The sequence below is a fragment of the Melospiza melodia genome, chromosome 4, assembly GCF_035770615.1.
Source record: "Melospiza melodia melodia isolate bMelMel2 chromosome 4, bMelMel2.pri, whole genome shotgun sequence".
NCBI classification, from domain to species: Eukaryota; Metazoa; Chordata; class Aves; order Passeriformes; family Passerellidae; genus Melospiza; species Melospiza melodia.
Genome location: NC_086197.1, coordinates 9,283,449 through 9,304,972, shown reverse-complemented (window position 1 = coordinate 9,304,972; position 21,524 = coordinate 9,283,449). Strand labels below are relative to the sequence as shown.

General features: G+C 38.4%; 1 protein-coding gene across 1 annotated transcript in view; it reads right to left on the bottom strand.

Annotated features, from left to right (window-relative positions):
- SEMA3A (semaphorin 3A) overlaps window positions 1–21,524 on the bottom strand; it is a 165,447-nt gene that overhangs the window by 95,728 nt on the left and 48,195 nt on the right. The window contains exons 3-4 of the mRNA XM_063153781.1: window positions 18,999–19,061; window positions 2,448–2,567 (exon numbers count right to left, since the gene is read on the bottom strand). Of these exons, the coding sequence (XP_063009851.1) occupies window positions 2,448–2,567; window positions 18,999–19,061 (183 nt within the window). The remainder of the gene's footprint in view (window positions 1–2,447; window positions 2,568–18,998; window positions 19,062–21,524) is intronic.

Here is a 21,524-nt window from a genome sequence, read left to right as displayed (position 1 = left end):
CATAATCAACTGCTTGTCTCTGCTGATACTATTACCTTCTTTAGTAAGCTGGGGAGGTACAAACTCTACATGATACGGAAGCAATGGCCCTTTGACACGTCCAGTGCTGCTGTCTGACATGAGAACATAAACCATCTGGCTCTCACAGATGCAGTGTGCAGGGGTGCAGGGGTTAAGATTGTATCCCCCTCATTCACGGTGTCTCTAATAGCTGCTGTCAATCAAGCACCCTCCTCTTCCTCATCTCCCACAGAAGAAGCACATTTGAAATTCCTGGCTAGGTGGTATGGGAGAGGAAGGAGCAGGCTCTAGCTGAGAGAAAGGACAGATTATTTTTCACTGCAGATCTAATAAATTAATTTATTAATGTGATTTTCACCCTTTCAAGGGACAGAACCCAGGCTGACTGCTAGATTTGTCAAAGCCCAAGAAGAGCTGGGTACACGGCATCCTGCCTGCCTCACCTTCTGTCTGCATGGGCAGACCTGAACCCTCCTGCACAGCTGTTCAGAGGACACAGAAACTTGTGCCACTGGAAAGACAGGTGATGATTTCACTCATATTTGAAGTATGAGAAAGAAAACAAAAGCCAATAGTGTTCAAGGCAATTCAGATAAACACAATCCTGATTTCCCTCATTTGCGAATAAGAAAGTAAGGGTCATGAGAATAATCAGGCTAAAGGAGACTTACAAACTTACTGCATAAATGAAAAAAAACCCCAAAAATTTAAAAGAAAAAAAAAACAACTCCCCCTCAAAAAAAAAAATCACATTTTGTTTGTAATTAGGGACTGCTAAAAAGAAGCTAAAACAAGACTCCTCTTTCACTTTAGGGCCAAACACATCACTGATTCAAGACTTTAAAAACCCAGAATGTTAAACCAAGGTTAGATCTGGCCTCTCATCTCTGATCATCCTTTCTATAAATCCTTGATAAAGTGTGTGTTAGTTTTATGGTACAGCAATAAACCAGCCAAATGTAGAAGTAAATGACCTCATAGGAGCTATCTCTGTGCAGATAGATTCCCCTGGCAGATAGCCAAGGATTGATTGACACACATCTTACGGAACTAGAGTTAATTAATATGTCTACCAATTCCCAAATGGATCTCAGGAAGCAGAGAATCTGTTTAATGCAGTAAGCAATGACATACTGTGTGTGGTCAAAAGACAATTACTAATTGCTAAGAATGCATTGTAATAAAGCATTAAAGAATATGAACAAAACCCTTTCTGCTCAGCAGCTCCCTTATCCCTTCAAAACCTTATTCTTAGGACATTTTAAAGATTTATGTTTCAAATATCAAAAGACATTTTCATAGGGAAAAATAGTTCCCAGACTATGAAGTCAACACTCAAAGGCTCTGTTAATTTTTCTGTGAGAAGAAATAGTCATCATTCATTCAACAATGATGTCTTTATTTCCAAGGAAATCTGCAAACCTGAATTGCAAAGGCATAAGGTAACTTGAAAGAGCTGTTTTTTTGAAGATCACAGAAGCTACAAGTAACACAATTATGGATTCACTGGTAAAACACATCCATAAATGCTGAAAGCACATCAGGAGTCTGACTGCTAAACTGAAACAGTCCATTGAGCAATACTGATGTAAGCCAGACAGAAACACAGTACAGGAGACTAATTTATATTACATAATCAACAGAAAAATAAAAGAGAGGCTGAGCTAGAGAGAAAAAGTATTGAAGGGCAGCACAGAGACATTCCAGTCAAATCTACAGCCATGAAAACCAGTCTAGTCCCATGGCTTCCTTTGACTGAATCTGCTTTTTACCAGGGAAGATCCCACTTATCTATTTATGATGATCACTGAGAAAATGGTACAAGAGCTACTGCAAGAATTCTGCAATACTAAGCAAAAATCAGGAAGAGATTAAAGAAATGGGCGAAAAGAGAGTGATTTATTTTTCACGAAAAACTAAGGAAAACAAACCTAGGTGACATATGAAAAACTGCCAGTGTGTTAAGACAAACCTGAGAAAGGGGATTTATGAAGGTGTGACACTTTTTTAATTCTCAGCTGGGAGAAAGCTGAGGTGGTGTCAGACTGTAGTGACTGGGAGGAAACTAAAACCAGTGTTGGGCCCAGAATAAACCCAGTGGCTGAACTACCCCTCTTATATCTGGTATTTGTCTCAATTACAAAAAAAACAGTGCTTTTTAACTTCATGGGCCAGGTAGAATGGGCTTACTTATACTTATTTAATCCCCTAGGGGACGAGATGCTGTGCAGGGCAGAAAAGTGAGAGATACTGCTGTGATTTATCAATCAGCACGTCAGCACCTGATTCAGGAGCAGGTCTTACCAGATCTGCTTCCCAAGCCACAGAAACTAGTGGGAATGCATTTTGGCAGGAAGAGATCATGGCTAAACACCAACAAAGATTAAAAAGAGCAAAAAGAAAAATATTGTTTTATAATAGCTTACCTCAGGATGGCTTCCAACTTCAATATAGGTGCAGACTGGATGAAAAGCCCCTGTTCCACAAGCATACAGGTGGGTTTGGTTGTAAGCCTTGAGCACCTTGATGAAATTAGCACATTCTCTCTGCAAAGAAAATGAGAAAAAAAATATTCATAGAGTTAATTCAGTGATTCTGACTAATGGGAGCTCGTCTGTGTTAGAGATAGACGTGGCTGAATGAACAGATTTGTAAAGTGTGATCATTTCATGCTGTTCATAAGATTGTTTACTGCTAAGCATTTAATAAATAGCCTGATTTAATTTCTCATTTAAATATCTTTGGTTGCTATTTAATAAAGCATCCAACCCCGAAGAAAAGATTACAGAAAAAAAATCTTAGTTTTTGTTTCAGACATGCTTCATCTTTGTAATTTATTCTATTGCTGTGTTTTCAAGACAAAACCCATTTATAGAAATGTGTCAGAATAAAATAATGAAGAAAAATGGACCAACTGTTTGCTTGTATTCAATTAAGTAACAATTAGAAGAAAAATGGGCCAGATGGAAGGAGCTGATGAAAACCAAGTCATTGATATAGCATTTTTAACAATCATATGAATGCTGCCTCACTCCCACTGCCTGTTTCTATGGGCCAGTCTTACACACATGAATACATTACAACCCCTAGAATACAAGCTTTGCAAGACCTGGACTTTTTACTTTATTCCTAAGTAAATTATCCATCATGAGTTATTCTAGTTCTCAGCAAATAAAAGCTTAATAGCATCACTAAAAGTCCCTAGTACAAACATTATCTGTTACCTGTTAACAAAACTGTCATTATTATTGCCTAATGTTATTAAAATGGATAGTCAAGATGACAAATTTTTCCATTCGTTTAATATTTTTATTTCAATCTGGTCTGATATAGAAAAGAAATATGTCAATGCCTGCAAGTCAGTCTAGTGACACAGGTGAAAAAAATGGACTTCAAACATAAGGAAAATGAGAACAACGGAATTAAGTATTTCCAGTAAAGTCTGTGTTGAAGGTAAGGAATATTTTTCTCTGTGTACTTGATGAGTTTTGATACACTGCTCAACTCTGCCTGTCCAAGCAGACAAGAGCCCGTGGAAGCACCACCTGAGCTACTGCACCCACAGAAATCTCCTTGGCTGGCATCCTCCCTCTCTGTAACTCACTGGCTAATCAAACCAGGTACTCCCAAACACAAAATAAAGGCTCTGCCAGGAAAATGCATGGGCAGTTTGAGGCATGCCCTAGGCCTGCACAGGGAGAAGCAATGAACTTACACAGATGAAACACTGATTCCCTGCCTCACACAAAGGGCTGTGCTGGAATGACATGGCTCTTACAATTTTATTGTATATTTGCATAACAGATAACGGCCATGTATTAAAAAGAGCACCCTGAGAAAGGCATCCAGGATCTTACTGCAGCCCTGACTTACTGCTGTTATCTTTTCAACAGAGATGGAAGGGAAAACATAGAGATAGTTAAGGTAATCCAACAGGAAATTGAAAGAAATAGAGATCGATGTTACTCTTAATTCTTTTCATTCTGACCTTTCTTAATGAAAACACACAGAATTTCTGGACCATTCTTATTCTTTCCACACACAAGTATAAGCATGAGCATACATTTATTATATTTATGTTTATCCACAGACTTCTTTCCACTGTCATATGGTAGAGTACTAAGCAAATACTGGGCATAAATCATAAAAAGATATGTTTATATATTTTATTAATGCTGTTATTCTTTGCTGTTTTAAGTGAAAGAAATATGGATAACCCATGAAAGTGTATTAAAAATTCAATGCCTACAAGAGTAAAATGGACAAATACCCCAAATTCATTTAACATTAACAAAGTTGAAATAGATCCTTTCTTGAATTCTGGCATTCTGTGTTTCAGATGGAGCATCTGACTTTGACTCCATATAATTTAAAACTGAGTAATGATGTGTGTGCATTATTAAATAAATCAGAAATTTCTCACTTAAAAGTTGTATCTGGCTTGATATAAAACCAACACTGTTTCTCTAAGACAGTGCTTTGCCTCATCAGGTTTAATGTATCATAATTTTAAAAATGTCTTTATGGTGCACTATTATCCTTTACTAAAGCTGTTAAAACTACCTACCTGAAGAACATGAAGTGTTAGAGGCTGGTGGCCACAGACAAAATGCTGTGAGTAGATGGGCTGGACCAAGAGCCAGTGTGAATAAATTGTGCTGATTTCAGAGGAATTACTCTGATTTACAGCAACACAGCACCTGTGAGTGTATATGCACTCAGAATCACATAATCACAGAATATTCTGAGTTGGAAGGGACCCACAGGGATCATCAGGTCCAGCTCCTCAGTGAATGGCCCACAGGGGGACTGAACACACAGCCTTGGTGCTGTTAACACCACCCTCACTGAGGCTGTTCAGCTTGTCTGTAACACACAGCAAGAAGGTATTAGATGGCTAATGCTGTAAAGGTGGGATGGAAAAACCCTACTTGGATTAGGGGCAGCAGTCTTCTTTGATTGCTGCAGATGAAATTGAGAAAAATTCTATCGCCACCTTCACTGAATTATTCCAGATCAGCCTGTGGGAGAAGGTGGATTAACCCTATCATAGCCATGTTTGAACATCCAATATTCAGGACTGATAGTAGTGTGAATGAGTAAATATCAGTCAAGTGACTTCAAATTTACAATGCATTTCCAAAAGCAGATTTAGCTTATTCATCCTTCTTTTCAAGTTCTCCTGCACAGAGTGTTTTCTACCTTAGGTATCTGAGAAATACACAACCTAGTTAAACAATGGGGAAGGTAAATACCTACAGCAATAAACCTTTGACTATGACGAATAAATTCATATAAAATTTAAAGTTCCTAGTCCAGTTCAGACTGCTCTTGTAGCTCCCCTCTGTTTTATAGCTGCATAAAGGAACCATTAAGGTCTATTCGGTAAATTCTCATACACCTCTCTACCAGATTAGGTTTCTTTATATATTTTACATGGTAGTAAAAAAATAAATAAAGAGGGGTATTAAACTACAATAAATGACATCAAAGTAAAGTTACAGCTCTGATTTAAGCCCTTGTCAACTCAGGAAGTTCAAAGTGAAGTTTCTGCCCTGCCTGGGAGACGGTGCTATTCTCCCTGGAACAATAGCAAGAGGCACATTGATTTCCATCTCAGGCTCCTTCCTTTGTCCAACTGTGCTCTAGCACAGCTGCACAGGTACACCATTATGTGTGGAAATGTCATATCTGCTCCTTTGATATTCTGAACTTCGCAAGAGTTTGCTTTGGTGAGTATTCGGTTTTCCTGGTTTATGTGACTCTGGGACAAAAAAGCTTCCCACAAACCTGTAATAAACGAACTTTAACAGTTTTGAATGACCTGCAGAGACTCTAAATCTCAGCACATGGGCATGACAAAGAAGGGATCAGGGAAAGTGCGTGTGCACTGAATGCAGTTTGGGTCTGCCTCCATGTGAGACTCGGGTGACTGACTCCCAATCCCATTCCCATTGTGCTTCCCCATTCCTGCTCTCACAGGACAAATTCAGTGGCATTCAGGCCCCATTGCTTGTGAAGCCTGGCAGGCAGCTCTGCTGGTCCCCACGCTGGTGGCTACATCAATCCCACCCCAAAGCAGCTCCCCAGCCCCCGTGGCTGGAGCCTGGCATGCCTTGGGTGTTTCCAGCTGGGCTTGCCCCACTCGGCACCAGCGTCTCCCCCTGCCAGACCCCCGGGATAGCTCTGGATTGATGGAGGGGAGGTCTGTGCCAGCAGGGCCAGGCATTGCACGGCAGGAATGCAGAGCCCAAGGCACTGCGAGGGAGACAAAGGCGACGAAAGGCAGGCAGTGTCTCACAAAATACAGCAGGCAGGAGAAAATACAAAATACAGCAGGCAGGAGAAAGGAAGAGGAAGTAACCCAGAGGAAGTAATCCACCAGAGGAAGAGGAGGTAACCCAGAGGCAGAAGCTGAGAGGAAAAAATTCTCAGGGAAGTTCAACACTGTGCCATGTGTGAATCCAGCCACCCAGTGCTTCTGTATCCATTTTTATTTTCCCCAAGAAAGGGATGTTGTTCAAAGGGAATATATTCTGGACATATCTATACCCTTTGGATATTGTTCTTTGTCAAGTAAAGCAGATGAAGAAAGAAAAGCAGATTTTAAATATTCTTTTCCATGTGGAAATAATTTTTTTTTCAAACCCAAGAGCAGGGTGTTGTAGGAGTTTAAATACTTTTAGCCTAATAATGTGGATACAAATTAATGCAAGGTTTGATAAGTTCTCTTTAGGCAGGAAAGTATTACTTGGATGAGTTATGAAAATAAACGTTAAAGAAGAGGAGCACTGGGATTATCACAGTGACTCATTATAAATTCTTGCTTCTAATAATCTTGTTCATTATAGTCAGTAGCTTAATACTAGGAAACCTTTCTTGTCTATATGAAGCTAAACACTGGTTTATGCCCTAAAGGTTGAGTTTATATATACATAAATACAGCAGAAAGCATGAGTGCTTGCATATGGCATAGAATGTTTGAAGTAGATATTCAAAGGGAAAATTAGGTACATCATGTGGGAGTTACTGCAGTCCTCAAAAATACCCATTCATTTATCTGCCTACCCCTGGAGAGGATTAATCTTCATTTATGTTTCAATAAATGCTCTAAGAGCATTCCACAAGAGCTGTAGGTTCTGCCTTTGGCCTTGTACAGAAGTGCTGCTATCTTAAAATCCAAGAAACTAAATCCCTAAATCACATCTGAGACCTTCTAGCACAGCCTGCAAAGTCTTCTTCTCTTTTCTGACACAGAGAAATTCTTCAATAGTTACTATTTCATGTATATGACTGGATCTGCTGGATCTGTGTCTGCAAACAGTTGTGATGGCACGATGGCCAACAGCCTACAACAGATGGCCAAAGAAATGGTGACATGGGCAGTAGCTGAAGCAGGCACCACAAACCTCAGGCACAACCCAGTTTGCTTCTTTGTTTGAAGGAATAAGTACCATAACCTTCACCAAAGCCCAAGCAGCTCCCACAGGTTTCCTGGGGTTAGTTTGGTGCATAAAGGCACCAGGGTATCCAACTGAAACCATTCTACCTTGCCTCTGGGAGTTACAGGTACGTTTGGCCACCTGAGAGAGCGTGCCCCAAAAATCCACTGGGCATTCCTGAGTGAGAAAAAGGATTGAATTTCAGGCACCATAAACCTTTTTACACTTCCTCTAGACTAGACTGAGGAAGTTGTGGGGTTCAGATCCTCAGTCCCACGCTGATGATTTATTGGAATGAAAGTGGCTAAAAGAATCTGCACCATACTATGGTAATGCAGCCACAGCACTACCTCAGCTGCAAATTCTCCAGTGCTAAAGTCTTACTTGTTAAACAAGTTAAGAAATTATTAGATTGTCAATTATATTCGAAGTGTGAATTAAAGTCAAAGAGGTCTGGTGTGCCTGGACAGGTATGGAAACTAAAAATTTTAATTCCAAATTCTATAGCAGCTATAAGGGCAGAGGGCCTGTCTTGAAGAGGAGATAAAGTGTTAATTAGCTTTTCCAGAAAGGCACCCACTATATGAAGATCAATGTATCTGACTTACAAACCAAACATACAGATTTATTTTTTAAGAGTTTTCTGATATTTATATATCGAGTTGATAGAAGGGCTTATGCAGAGAGAGATTAGACTGAAAAAATAAATTACACAGAAAATGTCTGCAACCAAAAGAATAAGAGCCAAATGCAGAAAGATTGAAAAACAAACAGTAAAGATATGTAACACTGATTAGGCTGTGTTATGCAGACTTTTCCCGGACAGTTACAAAAATAAAGTCCATCCATCTGTCAAAACATCTGCTCTGTGTATGAAAATTAAAACAGAATTTAGGTGGGTTTTATGAGTTTCCAGTAATTATCTCTTCTCCAGAAGCCTGGAAGTTACGTCCTTCGATCTGGATTACTAATGCAGCAAAGAGTTTTTAATGACATCTTTTTAAGTTGAAAGATAAGTCCCTGTGACTAACTAATATCCAGATTTTTCTCCTTATTTTAAGAAAGTGGCTTCATTTTTTTTAAACCAATAGTGATGTCCATACTGCCTCTCAGATATTGCAGCAAATGCAAATGGCCAGATTATGCAGGGCAATAAGTAGTAGGCTAAATGATCCTTTACAGCATCATTAGCTTCAACAGTTTTCTGCTGATTTAATCCAGATAAGCATCAAACCCAGTATTACATTCTTCCTTTATATCAGTCTTCCCACATAGCCAAGTGATTAAAATATTATAAGATTTTGTCTGAACTGGATAGGCAAGAGGATTTAGAACTATCATCTAACAGCTGGACAAGCATAATAAATACATGTTTTGTCTTAAATCAAAATGGATGGACAGCTTTCATATAAAGTCCCATGCATGAGGTTAATTATTATGTTTACTTTTTTCTTCCTTCTTCTGTCCCATTAGTTGAATTTTCAAGTGATGAGGTCAGGGATATCCATGGAGAATAAGTAATCCCCAATATTACTGCTGTCATTCAAATTTATCACACTGCTGAAAGATGTTCTGGACTTATCAGGGACCTTTTTAACTTCTCTCTTTTGCTGGTGGGCTACTGCTGACTGCCATCACTTCAGTCAGTACTGGCAGATATCTTTTTCAGCATGGAGCAGCATTGTTTCAAGGAAAATATTTCTGAAGTGTTAGTGCAATAAATATACGTGTGATTGCCATGTACACAGATGATGGATTCTCAGCTAGACCCAGGAAAGACTTCAACATGTCAGTAAATATGGGTGAGGAGGCCTCTTCACTCTGCCTCATGTATGCTTTCACAGCTCCTCTTGTTTGGGTGCAAGATTTTCTAAAATGCAGGACCATTATTTTAAATTGATTGCTGTGTCCCTCTTTTTATTACAGTAACATTTGGAAAAATACTGGTCCAAGCGCACAGTTGGCTCAAACAGACCCAGAATAAGCAGTGAACAAAGCAAATTATTGGAGTCCTGTTAAAAGGAAATGGTCTTTTAAAATTTTATTTTATTGGAGTAAGCTGGTTGGCAACAGTGCTGCACAGCTATTGTGGTAATGCTGGCAGGAACAGGAAAGTCCCGAGTACTGGGATCTGTGTGCAGGCCCTGATGGGTGGGGAAATCCTGCCTGGCACCTGCACTCCCTGAGATAACCCTCCAGCTGAACCTGTAGAGGCAGGTGCATGATTTTAGAGTGGGGGAGGATGGCTGGCATGAAAACGTTTGCAAACTGTGATTTGTGGCTGCGTACCCCTTGCAGCTGGGATCAATACCATCATCTACGTCCTCTTTTTGTCATTATCGCTCCTGGCAATTAGCAGGATCAATGTTTTATAGTCCTACCCCCTGGAAAAGCTGGTCTGCAGTGCTGAGTGAAGCAAGTTGAGCAGCTGAAGTATTGAGGTCTGTGTTACAGAAAGGGCTCTCTATTAACTTACTTCTGCCTGGTTACATCCCCCATTTTTTAAAGCCTTACAAGCAGTGTCCATTTCATCACACACACACACACAAATCCAATACAAACTAAGATTATACCTAATTTTTCAAAGCTGACAGATCCCTGGATTCAGTGGCCCTTGTGCATGGCTGTGATCTACAGGACTTTATATGGTATTGTGATTTGGGGGATCTGACTCCTCTGAAGATTATTGTAAATGACTCCACTCTTAGGCATGGCAACCACTGCCAGCATTGCACAGGAACCATTGATTAGTTTCATGCCTAAATTTTCCTCTGGCTGACAAGATATGCCCTGAGAAACTTCAGACTGATGAGGACTGATAAGACATTTTTGGTTGCATAGTTCAGATGTATACTGTGTACAGATATATACTGTGCTCTCAGTTATCTTTCCAAGTAAGCTATGCCTGTTATCTGTCTGATTTTTTTGATATGACAAGAGTTCTTGAGAATATTTAAAGTGTATAATTTGCTCAAGTTGCAGGATGTCTGCATGAATTTAAACCATTAAAGCATCAAGGCAAGAAAAGAGAAGCGAAGAAAGCAGATGATTAAAAAAAGCCAGCCCAAAAAAAAAAAAAAAATTAAGGCAGATATATCCTGATTCCTTTCAAGCCACAAAACTGCAAGCCATATTAGCAAACAGTTGTACTGTCAGCACACTTGCACAGCAGATGGAAAGCTTCTCTGGTTGTGTCTTTGTGTTAGTGAGGGCAAACTCAAAATGTCTCCCTGCCTTTCCCACCTGGAAATCTGGGTCACCACTGGTATTTGGTCATTTGGCCCAGGGTTTACCAGCAAAGCCAAGCATGGAGGTGGCTGAGCTGGGTGGGATATTCCCTAGGGTCCATCCTGAAAACAATCTTAATCCAGGAGCCATTAAAAGAAGTCATTAGAAGCCATGCTTTGTAGATGCCTCCCTTGGCACATCAGACCTCTAAACCTTTGTCATTAGCACTAACCATTTGACCCAGTGATCTTTGGAAGTAAAATTTTTACAACTTTTTCTGCATTCGGTATGTTCAAACTACAAGGCATGGATCAAACTCTGAAATTTTTGTTCAGAAGATGCATATGATAAATTTTCCAGACCTGTGAACAGCTAGTGGGATGCCAAGAAAAGGCTTCAGCACAAAATACTTGATTTAATGACTGTCATATTTTTTACATCTGGTTAATGCACAGTTAACAAGACAAACGAAAGTCTTCTGTGGATGCAGTCCAGCAAATAAGTGGGTTTTTGGGTTTTGCAGGCACACAATGACTGTTGTACATGAAACCTTTCCATAAGTTCTAGCAAGCTTCCCTTATTTTGAATCATTGTATTTTTCAGCAGTATGAACTTCCTACAGAACAAAATAAATGTATTTAAGAAACAGAAGAGTATTTTAGAAATAAATCAAAATATTGGGAAGCCTTGAGGTCAAGCAGAAGCCAGTTCTTTTCTGACCGTAACTTTTAAAAATCTCTTTTGTTCCATAGAGTAAACTTGCCCCACAATACGAGCACAGCTTTATTAGCAAAGAAATGAACATTAATGTTGGGTTTCAGCTCAGGCAGTCTCACCAAGCCCAGCAGCAATTTAAGTCGCAACCACAGCCTAGATCTAAGGAGTCTCTCTCATCTATCTCTTCCATCTGGGTGGAGTAATCACCTGTCTCCTGCAGAAATCAGATTACACCCCTCCTTTCCGAATTGGATCAACACCTGCTAATTGGGTGGAGTATTTCAGACAAACAGGTTGCCAAGCCTGTTACAGGCACGTACGGTACTGAGGCTCCAGATCAGTCAGCTTGTATTTTCATTTTTCTTTTTTTTTTTTTTGAGCAGAGTATAGACATATCCTCTAATGACTTCCACTCACAGCCACCTCAGATAAGCACACTCCAAACCTGTGTGTTGAAAGTGAAGGTGAAGCCATGAAGTGTTGAAATGCAGCGAAAGGCTGTGGCATCTCCAAGGGGCAGCTGCTTAGCAGTGTGTGTGACTGGAAATAAATACTCTGTGTAAGCTACTCCAGGAGGTTTCACATGTCTTACTGAGGGAAATTTCTGTGGGGATATTAAACTGCTTTGACACCACAGAGTGATGCTGAACCAGAGAAACCTTAAGTGACAGAAGCTTAAAATTCCCACTCAGTAAAAACTTGGCACCCAAGTGAAATTGCTGAAATGTGAATTTGTCGAATGGCTTTGCTGGGTATTTTGTTATCTTTTTGTTGGCTGGATTTTTTTTTCTCTGTCTATATATATATTTATGATGCATGTATAGTAACCTAAAGTTTTTGGAAAATGTTAAAAGGGAATTACCTAAAGGAATATGAGATGATTTGATAATTTAAAACAACAGAGATTCCACCATTCAGTCAGAAGAAGAATAAACAAACAAAACAAGAAAAAAAAGAAGAAAAAAATAGCATATTATTTTCTAGGTTATTTTAAGAACTTTCCCTTTAGTTCTCTGAGTTACTACAAAAGAAAAAGACAATACTTTAACTTGTGTGCAGCAGGGAGAAATTTAGTAGAACTATTTTTGATATATGTAAGCAAGAGAACTACAGAAAAAAATTAGTTGTGGCCTAAATTAATAGTACTATAGTGACCACATCCTGAGTATAGAGGAACTGTGATATGTGTTTTTTCAGAGCAAACCTATCCTTAATTTTAAAATTAACTTTTATTGAAACAATAGATAGTCAAAAAGAAAAGAGACATGAAGCAAATTTAAGAAAAAATAGTGACCGGCACCAAAGAAAAGGCTTTTCTTTAACTTCATGAGCTTCAGACTGAAGCCCTGAAACAAAATAGGGACAGAACATATCTATAATTTCTACCAGTCATCCAGTTAATGTGTTTTTCTGGAAAGAAATGTATGAAGAGTAAATCTACTCTGTCCATCTTGAGGTGCAGTAAATCATAACATGGAATTACCCAACAACATTTTGAAATAGCAATAGCTGGAAACTCAGCCATAAATAATTCTCAGACTTTGCCAAGGCCAAATGAGGGCTCATGAGGAACACATACTGATAGAAAATTAAACCCCATAACTTTGGGAAGATTTTTTCCTTCATTTCTCTTTACTTTCCCTCTTCTAACGCTATTTCAAAAATAACAAAGAAAACATTTCTTCAAGACTGAATTAAATCTGCCGAATATTAAATTTCCTTCAGAAGCAAATTTCTATAGTCACACCTATAACAGAAAAATGAACCCAAAATTGGAAAATTAGCTTTCTCCTTGATCTATATCGATTTTTCCCCATACTGAAAGACTTAAATGACTTCCCATGATACATAAATGGGCAAAATATGAAAATATGAACAACTGCCAACCTAATTCTTCCTCTGTACAAGGACGCAAGCTATTACCTTACAGTAACTGATTTTCCTTGGTCAGTTCATAGAAAGAAATATATGCAAATGCCTAATGAACACAAGCTGCAGGACCAACATCTGAAATAAGCCATAAACGAGGCTTTATGCTGCTGTGTTGTGGGGGTCCATCCAAGAACTGGAGCTGGCACAACCAGAAGTTCCTGGGGGGTACAGGTCTGTTTAAGAGCTCCACAGGACTCTGAAAGATTCCAATGCCTTTAACTCCTTTTTCACCAACCCAGTTCACCTCTGAGTGAAGTGGTTGTAGGTTTTGAGGGGTTTTCCCTCCCATCTTTCTCTTTTGTCTGTAGTCAGCTGTTTTCCAAAGCAGCAGTATTACAGCTGCACGCTGCTTACAAATGCCTCACTCTCTCCTCTCCCAAATGGCAAGGAACTATTGGGTAGGAAATTGTGTCCACATTAGAGAACCTTGTGTCCACAAGAAGAAGGGGTGAGCAGCCCTCAAGCTGAAAACCTCAGCATCCTAACTGGAACAGTTGAGAGTAAGAAGGAATATGATCCAGCATATTTATCTTACACGTGTCACAAAAACCACTTTTCTTCTTGTAGTAGGTTGTACTGAGAATAAATTCTGTCCCCAAACTCATTTGAGACCTGTTGTTTAGGTTTTTACTCATTTTCCCCCTCTTCCCAGGGGACATTCACCTTTCTCTTTTCCCCAGGCTGGAAGGGCATCCTGGGTCTTTAGCTTTGGTAAAGAATTTTACTGCTGTGATGGAGACAGGAAGCCAGAAAGGAAAAAGGGATGGCAATGAAGGTTGGTGGGAGAAAAGCTGGAAATTTGGCTGTAGATGTCCTCCAAAGGAAGAACCCTGACAGCAAGGAATGAACTTCTCTTTGGCACACCCAAAGGGCCAGAGGTAATTTGACTGGAAAAATTGTGCCTGTCAGACGAATTTAGAAACATGCATTCTAGATCCAGCCAGCATTGTGTATTTAATTTTCAGACTCCCTCTTCAGATCTTTGTTTATAATAACAGATGAAAAGAATTACTTTTACTTTCTGCCTTTATGTTCTTCTATTTTCCCTAAGGCAACAACAGTAATAAAATGAGTTAAAGGGACTCGCGTTCAATTACAGCCAACTATGTTTTTTTTCCAAAATATCACCAGATATGGCTGAGGGACACTTGTTGAGTCACTTTTTACTTTCTGGGTTCTTTTGGGTTTTTTTCTTTCCAAATAAAATCATTGCATGCTGATGGATCCATAAACCTAAAGTTTAATCAGACAATTGATCTTCCTATATTTTAGGAAGGGGATGGAAAACTTTAAAGAAACCATAAAATAAGATCACATATGAACATTTTGGCTTTAAATATTACTGTAACAAATGAGATGGTGCATTAAATTGCAGTCATGTGATTCTATTTGTATGGACAATAAATTGAATAATAAGTGCTAGCTACACTTTAATGCAAAGAAGCATGCACAGAATATGGCTATGTCATAAAATATGTGTAAAAAGCCTGACTGCTCTGTCACTGGAAATAGGATTCTGATCTAAAGTGATTCCAAACTGCTGTCAAGAGAACTATTAAGTATAAAAAAGTTAAGCGCAGTTGGAATCAGGTGAGAGATAATAACTAGGTAAAATTTAATTCCAATTAAACAGCCCAGGTAGATGCCTATCTCCTTTTATTATTATAATCCAGTCAGTGCTTACCCACATGCAAATGTGCTGGTACACTTCAGCTGTGCACACAGCAGTGTAACTCTGTCTGGACCTGGATGGAGTAACTCTGTGTTCATGTGACAGAGCAGATGTAGAAACTTGCTGGTACCAAGGGAAAGTTCTTGGCACTCTTTGTATCTGTGTGTACATCAGTGTGCATTTCTCACCAGAAACATCCAGGGAGAAGCTGATACCTCACCGTGTGCAAAGTGTGTGTCTGTCATTGTGCAGCTTGTCCTGTGTGACTTTGTTAAAGCACTTGTTGAAATTTTATACATTTATGCATGTCAAGGCCAGAAGGGACGGTTTCAACAATTTAATTTGACCTGGAATCTTTAAAAGCGGCTATATAAATTGGATAGTCAAATTGCACTTGAAAATAACATCCTGAGGTGCCCTTCAGAAACACATTTTTTAAGCTTTCAGGTAATAGAAACCTATTGTACCCCTTAATAGGAATTACTCTGATTAATTGTGTAATTTGTGAACTACTGCTACAGTGCAAATCTAATGCAGAGATTTATTGACTAAACAGCCAAAGCAGCCAAAACTTTCAAAGCAATGACAAATTAACAGTTTAAGGACTAAATGAGGTTTCCAGTCAGGAACTTATCCTTGCTCTAAGCCAACCTGCAAAACTAACTAGTGTTTCTGATAACTTTTGTAAACCACCAAGCTCTGCTTTGCTGGTTTATGATATCCCAGGATTGTCAAAATAGAATTGTAGCCACTTCTTTTTTCTTTTGCTGTTACTTACCTGTTATTTATCCCACATTTAATGCAGAGATTGCCATGTGTATTTGTAGGTGACTATCATAGTTTTAAGTGAAATATTGAGGCTCACCAGTGAGGAATATTACTAGCAGCATGACTGTTCTGTAAGTTTAATACAAAAGCTGAGAATTATTCTGTGGAGACTTTGTCTTCTTTGATCATTGCCAAGGTCTGGCCAGGAATCATGAGAAATATTCACAGGGCTAACAGAAACCAGAATAGATCAAATAAGACACTGAAGTCCAGAATAGCAAGAAATCCTCACAGAATTACTCATTTAGTTGAATTACGTAAGCAAATATCCTATTTATTATTTATAGCCTTTAATTTTTCATGAACAATGTTACTTTGGTGCTTGTGATACTCTATACTGAGGAAAAGGAAATATATTGTAATACTAAGTAGTTACACGGGTCAGTAATTACGATTTTATTGGAAAAAATCTATATTTTAGCAGTTAACCTTTTTCAGAGAAGTCCTGCTTTAGTAAGTATTGCACAGCTTGGGGCGGGGGGGAGTTTTTCAGCAACTCTTCTCAGCTTACTCATATGGAAAAAAAATCCAAAGCACACTTTAAAAATTTTATCTACCTAACCAGTGAGTAAAGCTTAAGCAATTAACATATTCTAAGCCCTTTAAAAACAGAAATTAAAATGACTGTTGAAGCAACAGAGGGGCAGCAGGAGAGCAGGAATGGGCCCCGTTGGCTGCTCCCCTCAAGTCCCGCGTGGAGCACCCTGAGCCAGACCCTGCTGTGCTGAGACGGGCGTGACTGACAGCACCAGGAGCAGGAATCCCTCTGAAGGAGGGAAAACAACGCTGAATTACCTCTTCTAACGATGAGGGGAAACCTCAGAGGTCATGGCTGAGGTCAGCAGTGGGGCAGGGCCGGGGCTGTGCTTGTGCTGCAGCTGCTGCAGCGCACCTGGCCCATTAGTGGGGGTTGCATTTTCAGCACTGGCTTACCCTGGAGATCAATAATTAAAAGGAGGTTTTGTTTTTTTTTTTTTAAAAAAAGACCTCAATGCAGAAGTATAGGCTGTCATGTAGAAAGTTTTGAACCACCACAAGTGAGGAGTATATAATATCTTAGAAGTGGTACATGCTGAAAGCAGTATTATATCGAGCCTGGTTTATAAGTTGCTTTATTTGTCCTCTTTTTCTCCTGTTCCCTCTAATGAGAGTTTGTTGAGTTATTTTTATGGCCCTTATATTTCACACTCCCAAGGTAATGACAATGGCTTTAAGAAATAAATAAGAGAGGAAAAGTAAGATTTTTTAAATTATCTCTAATTAAAGATGTTGCATTAAATATGTTGCTTGTAATGCACTGTTTTTTGGCATGGTAGCTGTAAATATTTAAAGAAAATGTTCTGATCACATCAAGATATGTATTCCATCTTTATAGCCTCCTACATGTTTATTTTATTTCTCACCTACTCCTGTAGAGAACCCTAAAATTACAAAAAACCAAAAACAACACCCCCCAAAAAAAGCAAAACCACCCCAAACAACCTTACAGGATCCAACCTTACAGGATCTACTGCCAGGGTCACACACTGCACTGCACAGTGGTGTGGGCTTCACCTACTCATGATCAGCAGGTGTAGCTGTCCTTGTATGATAGGAAGAAAAAGAACCAAGGTGAATAAAAGTTACAGTATAAGCATTCCTCTCAAGCTCACCACAGTCAGATGGGCACCTCTCAGCTTACTCCAATTTTCCTTTACAATTTTAAACAACTAAGCTGAATTAGAATCAGCTTAGTCAAATGTATAAAACATACTCTTTCTTACTATGGTGAGTTTCTAAGAACAATTATTTAAAAAAACTAATATACTTTCATGCTAGGTACTGAATATCTTATTAGTTTTCTGGGTTTTTACTCCAGTCATGAAAAAAATCTACTTAATGCAATTTCATAATACTTCACATGAGATGAAGCAGGAAGGTTAGTTAATTTGCTCATATATTTAACACTAGCCCCTTTTTTTAACCTTGAATATTAGCTATTCTAGGCTTCACCTTGCAAAGTACTGCTGAAAATCATTTGTGAACATGAGCATGGATTACTTTAAATGCATTATTTCTATGTAATGAGATAGCCTGGGTATCTGGCATTTCAGCTGCCCCATCACACATTTAGCTTAGCCCATATTTCTTACTTTTTACCCAATCTACCTCTACTGCTCCCAGATGGCATTTTCTGAAGACAACTGTCCTCTATGGCCCAGGTAAAGACTGATGAGACTATTTTTATTATGACCTAGGAAATTATTCAAATGGAGCTCTCCAGAGGCATATGGTTGGCATTATGAATATTTTACAGAATCATCTCTGAAAATCAGGCCAATAGCATATACACAAGGGGCCAAGTTCCACTCTCACTTATACCTTGGCAACCACGATGATTTCCCACTTGGCTTTGCTATGCAAGTATTTGTTTGGCTTATTGCATGCATGTATTTTTTATCTGATTTTCCCCTTTTCTTCAGCCCCATTTCCCACAGTGCTGTATAAAGAAGACAGCTACTGTCAGTGTGGAATGATTGCTATTTGGGGGCTGCTGGCTATGTCTCTCTTACCTCATAAATACAGGGAATAGGATGTACACAGGAACGAGGGAAAATGTTCAGAAAATGATGCCTGGTGTAGCAGGGTCTTTCCTGACTTTCCTGAAGCACCAAAACTGATGCAGAATGTTTACACCACCTTGACCTCAATATTGCCATGAACTCCATGCAGGAAAGGGCTCTGGGGAACACACTGGCTCCAGAGAGATGCTACAAAGAAAGAACTTTTCGGAACTCCCTGAGGACTGGGACCTGGAGCAGGGCAAAAACGGGTCAAAACATTATGTACCTTCTCATCAGGAGATGAGTATGCAAGGACTGATATTTCTCATCCTGATATTTCTTCTTTCCTACTGATTTTTTTATTCTTTGGTATATAAATTTTATTTTATCTGTATGATTTCCATGTATAAATTGAAACCCTTGGTAATGTAATAACCATTCTTAAAAACCCTTCTATATAAGAGAACTGAGAAAACTCAAGAGTGAAGTTATGATCAGATGTGTGACCTTCCAGAATAGCAAAAATACTTTAAGAATTAACACAGTAGGACATGATAAAATATTTACAATGTTTTATAAAAGGAAAAAAAGACCCTAAAAAAGATTTGTACTTACCACAATATCTTTTCCAGCCCACTTGCACTCATCCCTTCGGGAATGTGATACAGGCCAAACAATCTAAAGACACAAAACAAAAATCACATTGTGTTATTTCATGCTTCAGCATTCACACATTGGAGGCCAAATGCTTACGAAGTCCCTTTACCCAATTTATCTCCCCCCCCATTCTTTTCCTTATTTCCTTTTCTTTCCTAAAATTTGACAACAAAGGAATGAAATACTGGGAGCAAAACCAGGAATAATAGGTGTCATAGTAAAAACAATCTTGAAGTCTGCATTGTGAATTTCAGCTGTGTATCTCCAGTCCTAATGATAAGAGGGTTGACTCTCCATTGACTGAGTGTTCTTTCAATCTTTTAGATCTCATATAATGGAAATACAATCTCACATTAGAGTCCCAGCATCAGAAATAAAGTGTTTGCCTCTTCTACTAGGGTGTATCTAATAGTTAACTCTTTTGCTGGTTCAGTTAATTAAATAATAAAAAAGTAGTCATGGTATTTGACAAATATTGCACCATCAAAATAGAAATGTTTATGCTGTTTCTATAGAGCCACCCTAAAGCATCTAATCCTAAATCTAGGTTTTCTGTAGTGTTTGCTTAGCAGAAAATGGATCTCACCTCATACAGAGAAAATCCAGAGACCCTCACAGTCAATTATTCATGTTTCTTTGAAAAGCTTTTAGGAATTACATATAGAATAAAACATGATCTTCCCATAAAATGCCCGGCTATTCATTTGGGAGCCTCAGATAATGCAATATGAATGGCCTTAAGTCTGGATTACAGTCTTGGTGTTCAATATAGTTTGTTAATACAAAGCAAAAGGTAAAATATTAAAAAAAAAAAGATGGAATGTTAGTGACTGAAGGGGTCAAAGGGGATGTTGCAGATGATATTTGGAAATATAGTTTGCAACATTTTTTAAATTCAAAATTTTCTTAATGGAGTCCAAACAGCAATCAAACACCATAAGTCTATAAAATAAGATTGAAAATTTTATGAGCACATTCTCTCTCAGAGGATTCCCACTACTTCCTGTTGCTATTCTCAGCTTAAAATGTGCAGATATGTGAAAATTTAAATTTACTAGGTTGAAAAACATTAACCAAACTTCTCAGATATCCCAAAAGGACCGGTTCAAGCTTAGTTCAAGTTTGGGCAAAAATCTGAGTATTTTTCAAACCAGTATATTTCAAGACAGATGTTCTTTCTCCTTAGTCTCACAGTAAAATCTTTTCCTCTAATTTGGTTTAAAAGACAGCTAAGTCAAACTGGTTTTAGTACATTGAGAAATTTGGCTTTTTGAGTTTTGATGTTGCCATCAGCATTTAGACAGAAATCTGAGGAGTTTTCTTAGGTGGCAGAAGCAATAATGATGAAGTTGGAGCTCAAGTGTACCACTGGCTGCATTCCAATTTTGATTGAAGTGTCTTAAATGACTCTCCTATCTATAACAAACAGATCCCCAAACTCTTAAAACCTTTTGCCTACTCTTAAATCTAAATTCTCTAAGCCTGCTGCTAACATACAATTCCACGTTACTGACAGCAGTTCTTTATTTAATCTCATTATTTGTATACAAAGTCAAACAGTGTTCTAAAAGTATCTGAATATGTAAGTAGGTAAAATACAATCACTCCCATTCTACAGAGCTGTTTTCTGCAATGGAAACACCTTCTTTCCTTTAATTATTCCAGATGTTTTGCACATTAAGCTATTGACCCCTCAGAGAATTCAAATAAATAGCTAGTTTCCTTTATAGCTGCTCTAAAGAGAATAGAAAAGAAAATACTCAGTTTTCCTTTTATCCTCTTATCCTTAGAGAATACAAATGAATAGCCTGTCTTCCCTCTGAACAGAAAACACAAGGTATTTATTGCTATCATCTTAGGAAGCTAATAGTCAAACGGCCAAAAGGTCAGGAACACTAAGAAAAAAAAATAATCCCTGGGTATTGAGGGAATATATCTCTCATAAAAGGGTACTCTCTGGATTTTAAAATGTGCCATCGAAATACTTAATAGAACAAATCAAACCTCCATCTCATTGTTTACCTTCTTGACATTTTGTCTTACTCAAAAAAAGGAAAACTTAATTATTTATTTGGATTCCAGCAGAAGAATGACACTAAACTGCTTGTCAGCTTTTAATTAGTCACCAGCTTTCACTGGGAAATTACAATCTCCATCAAGAATGGCAATATTTTATGGACTTGTTGTTCTTTTACTAATACTGGAACTGTTTTGGTTCAAAAGCAGCAGAGTGCCTACAAGTGCTGAGTTAAGGAAGAAAAATCAACACTTGGACTCCCAAAAATCTTCTTTTATCTGCAGACAAATACAGAGCAGTATGGTCTTTCTGTTTAAGCTGTCATAACAGATGCTTGGCTTTTTTAGCAGTTGCCATGTTTGGGAAATAGCTGGATTATTCACTTATCATTGACTTCTTTTTCTGTAGTCTTATTAAAAAAAATATTGTAGATTATATAGTCAAAGGTCACAGGCTCACTATAAATT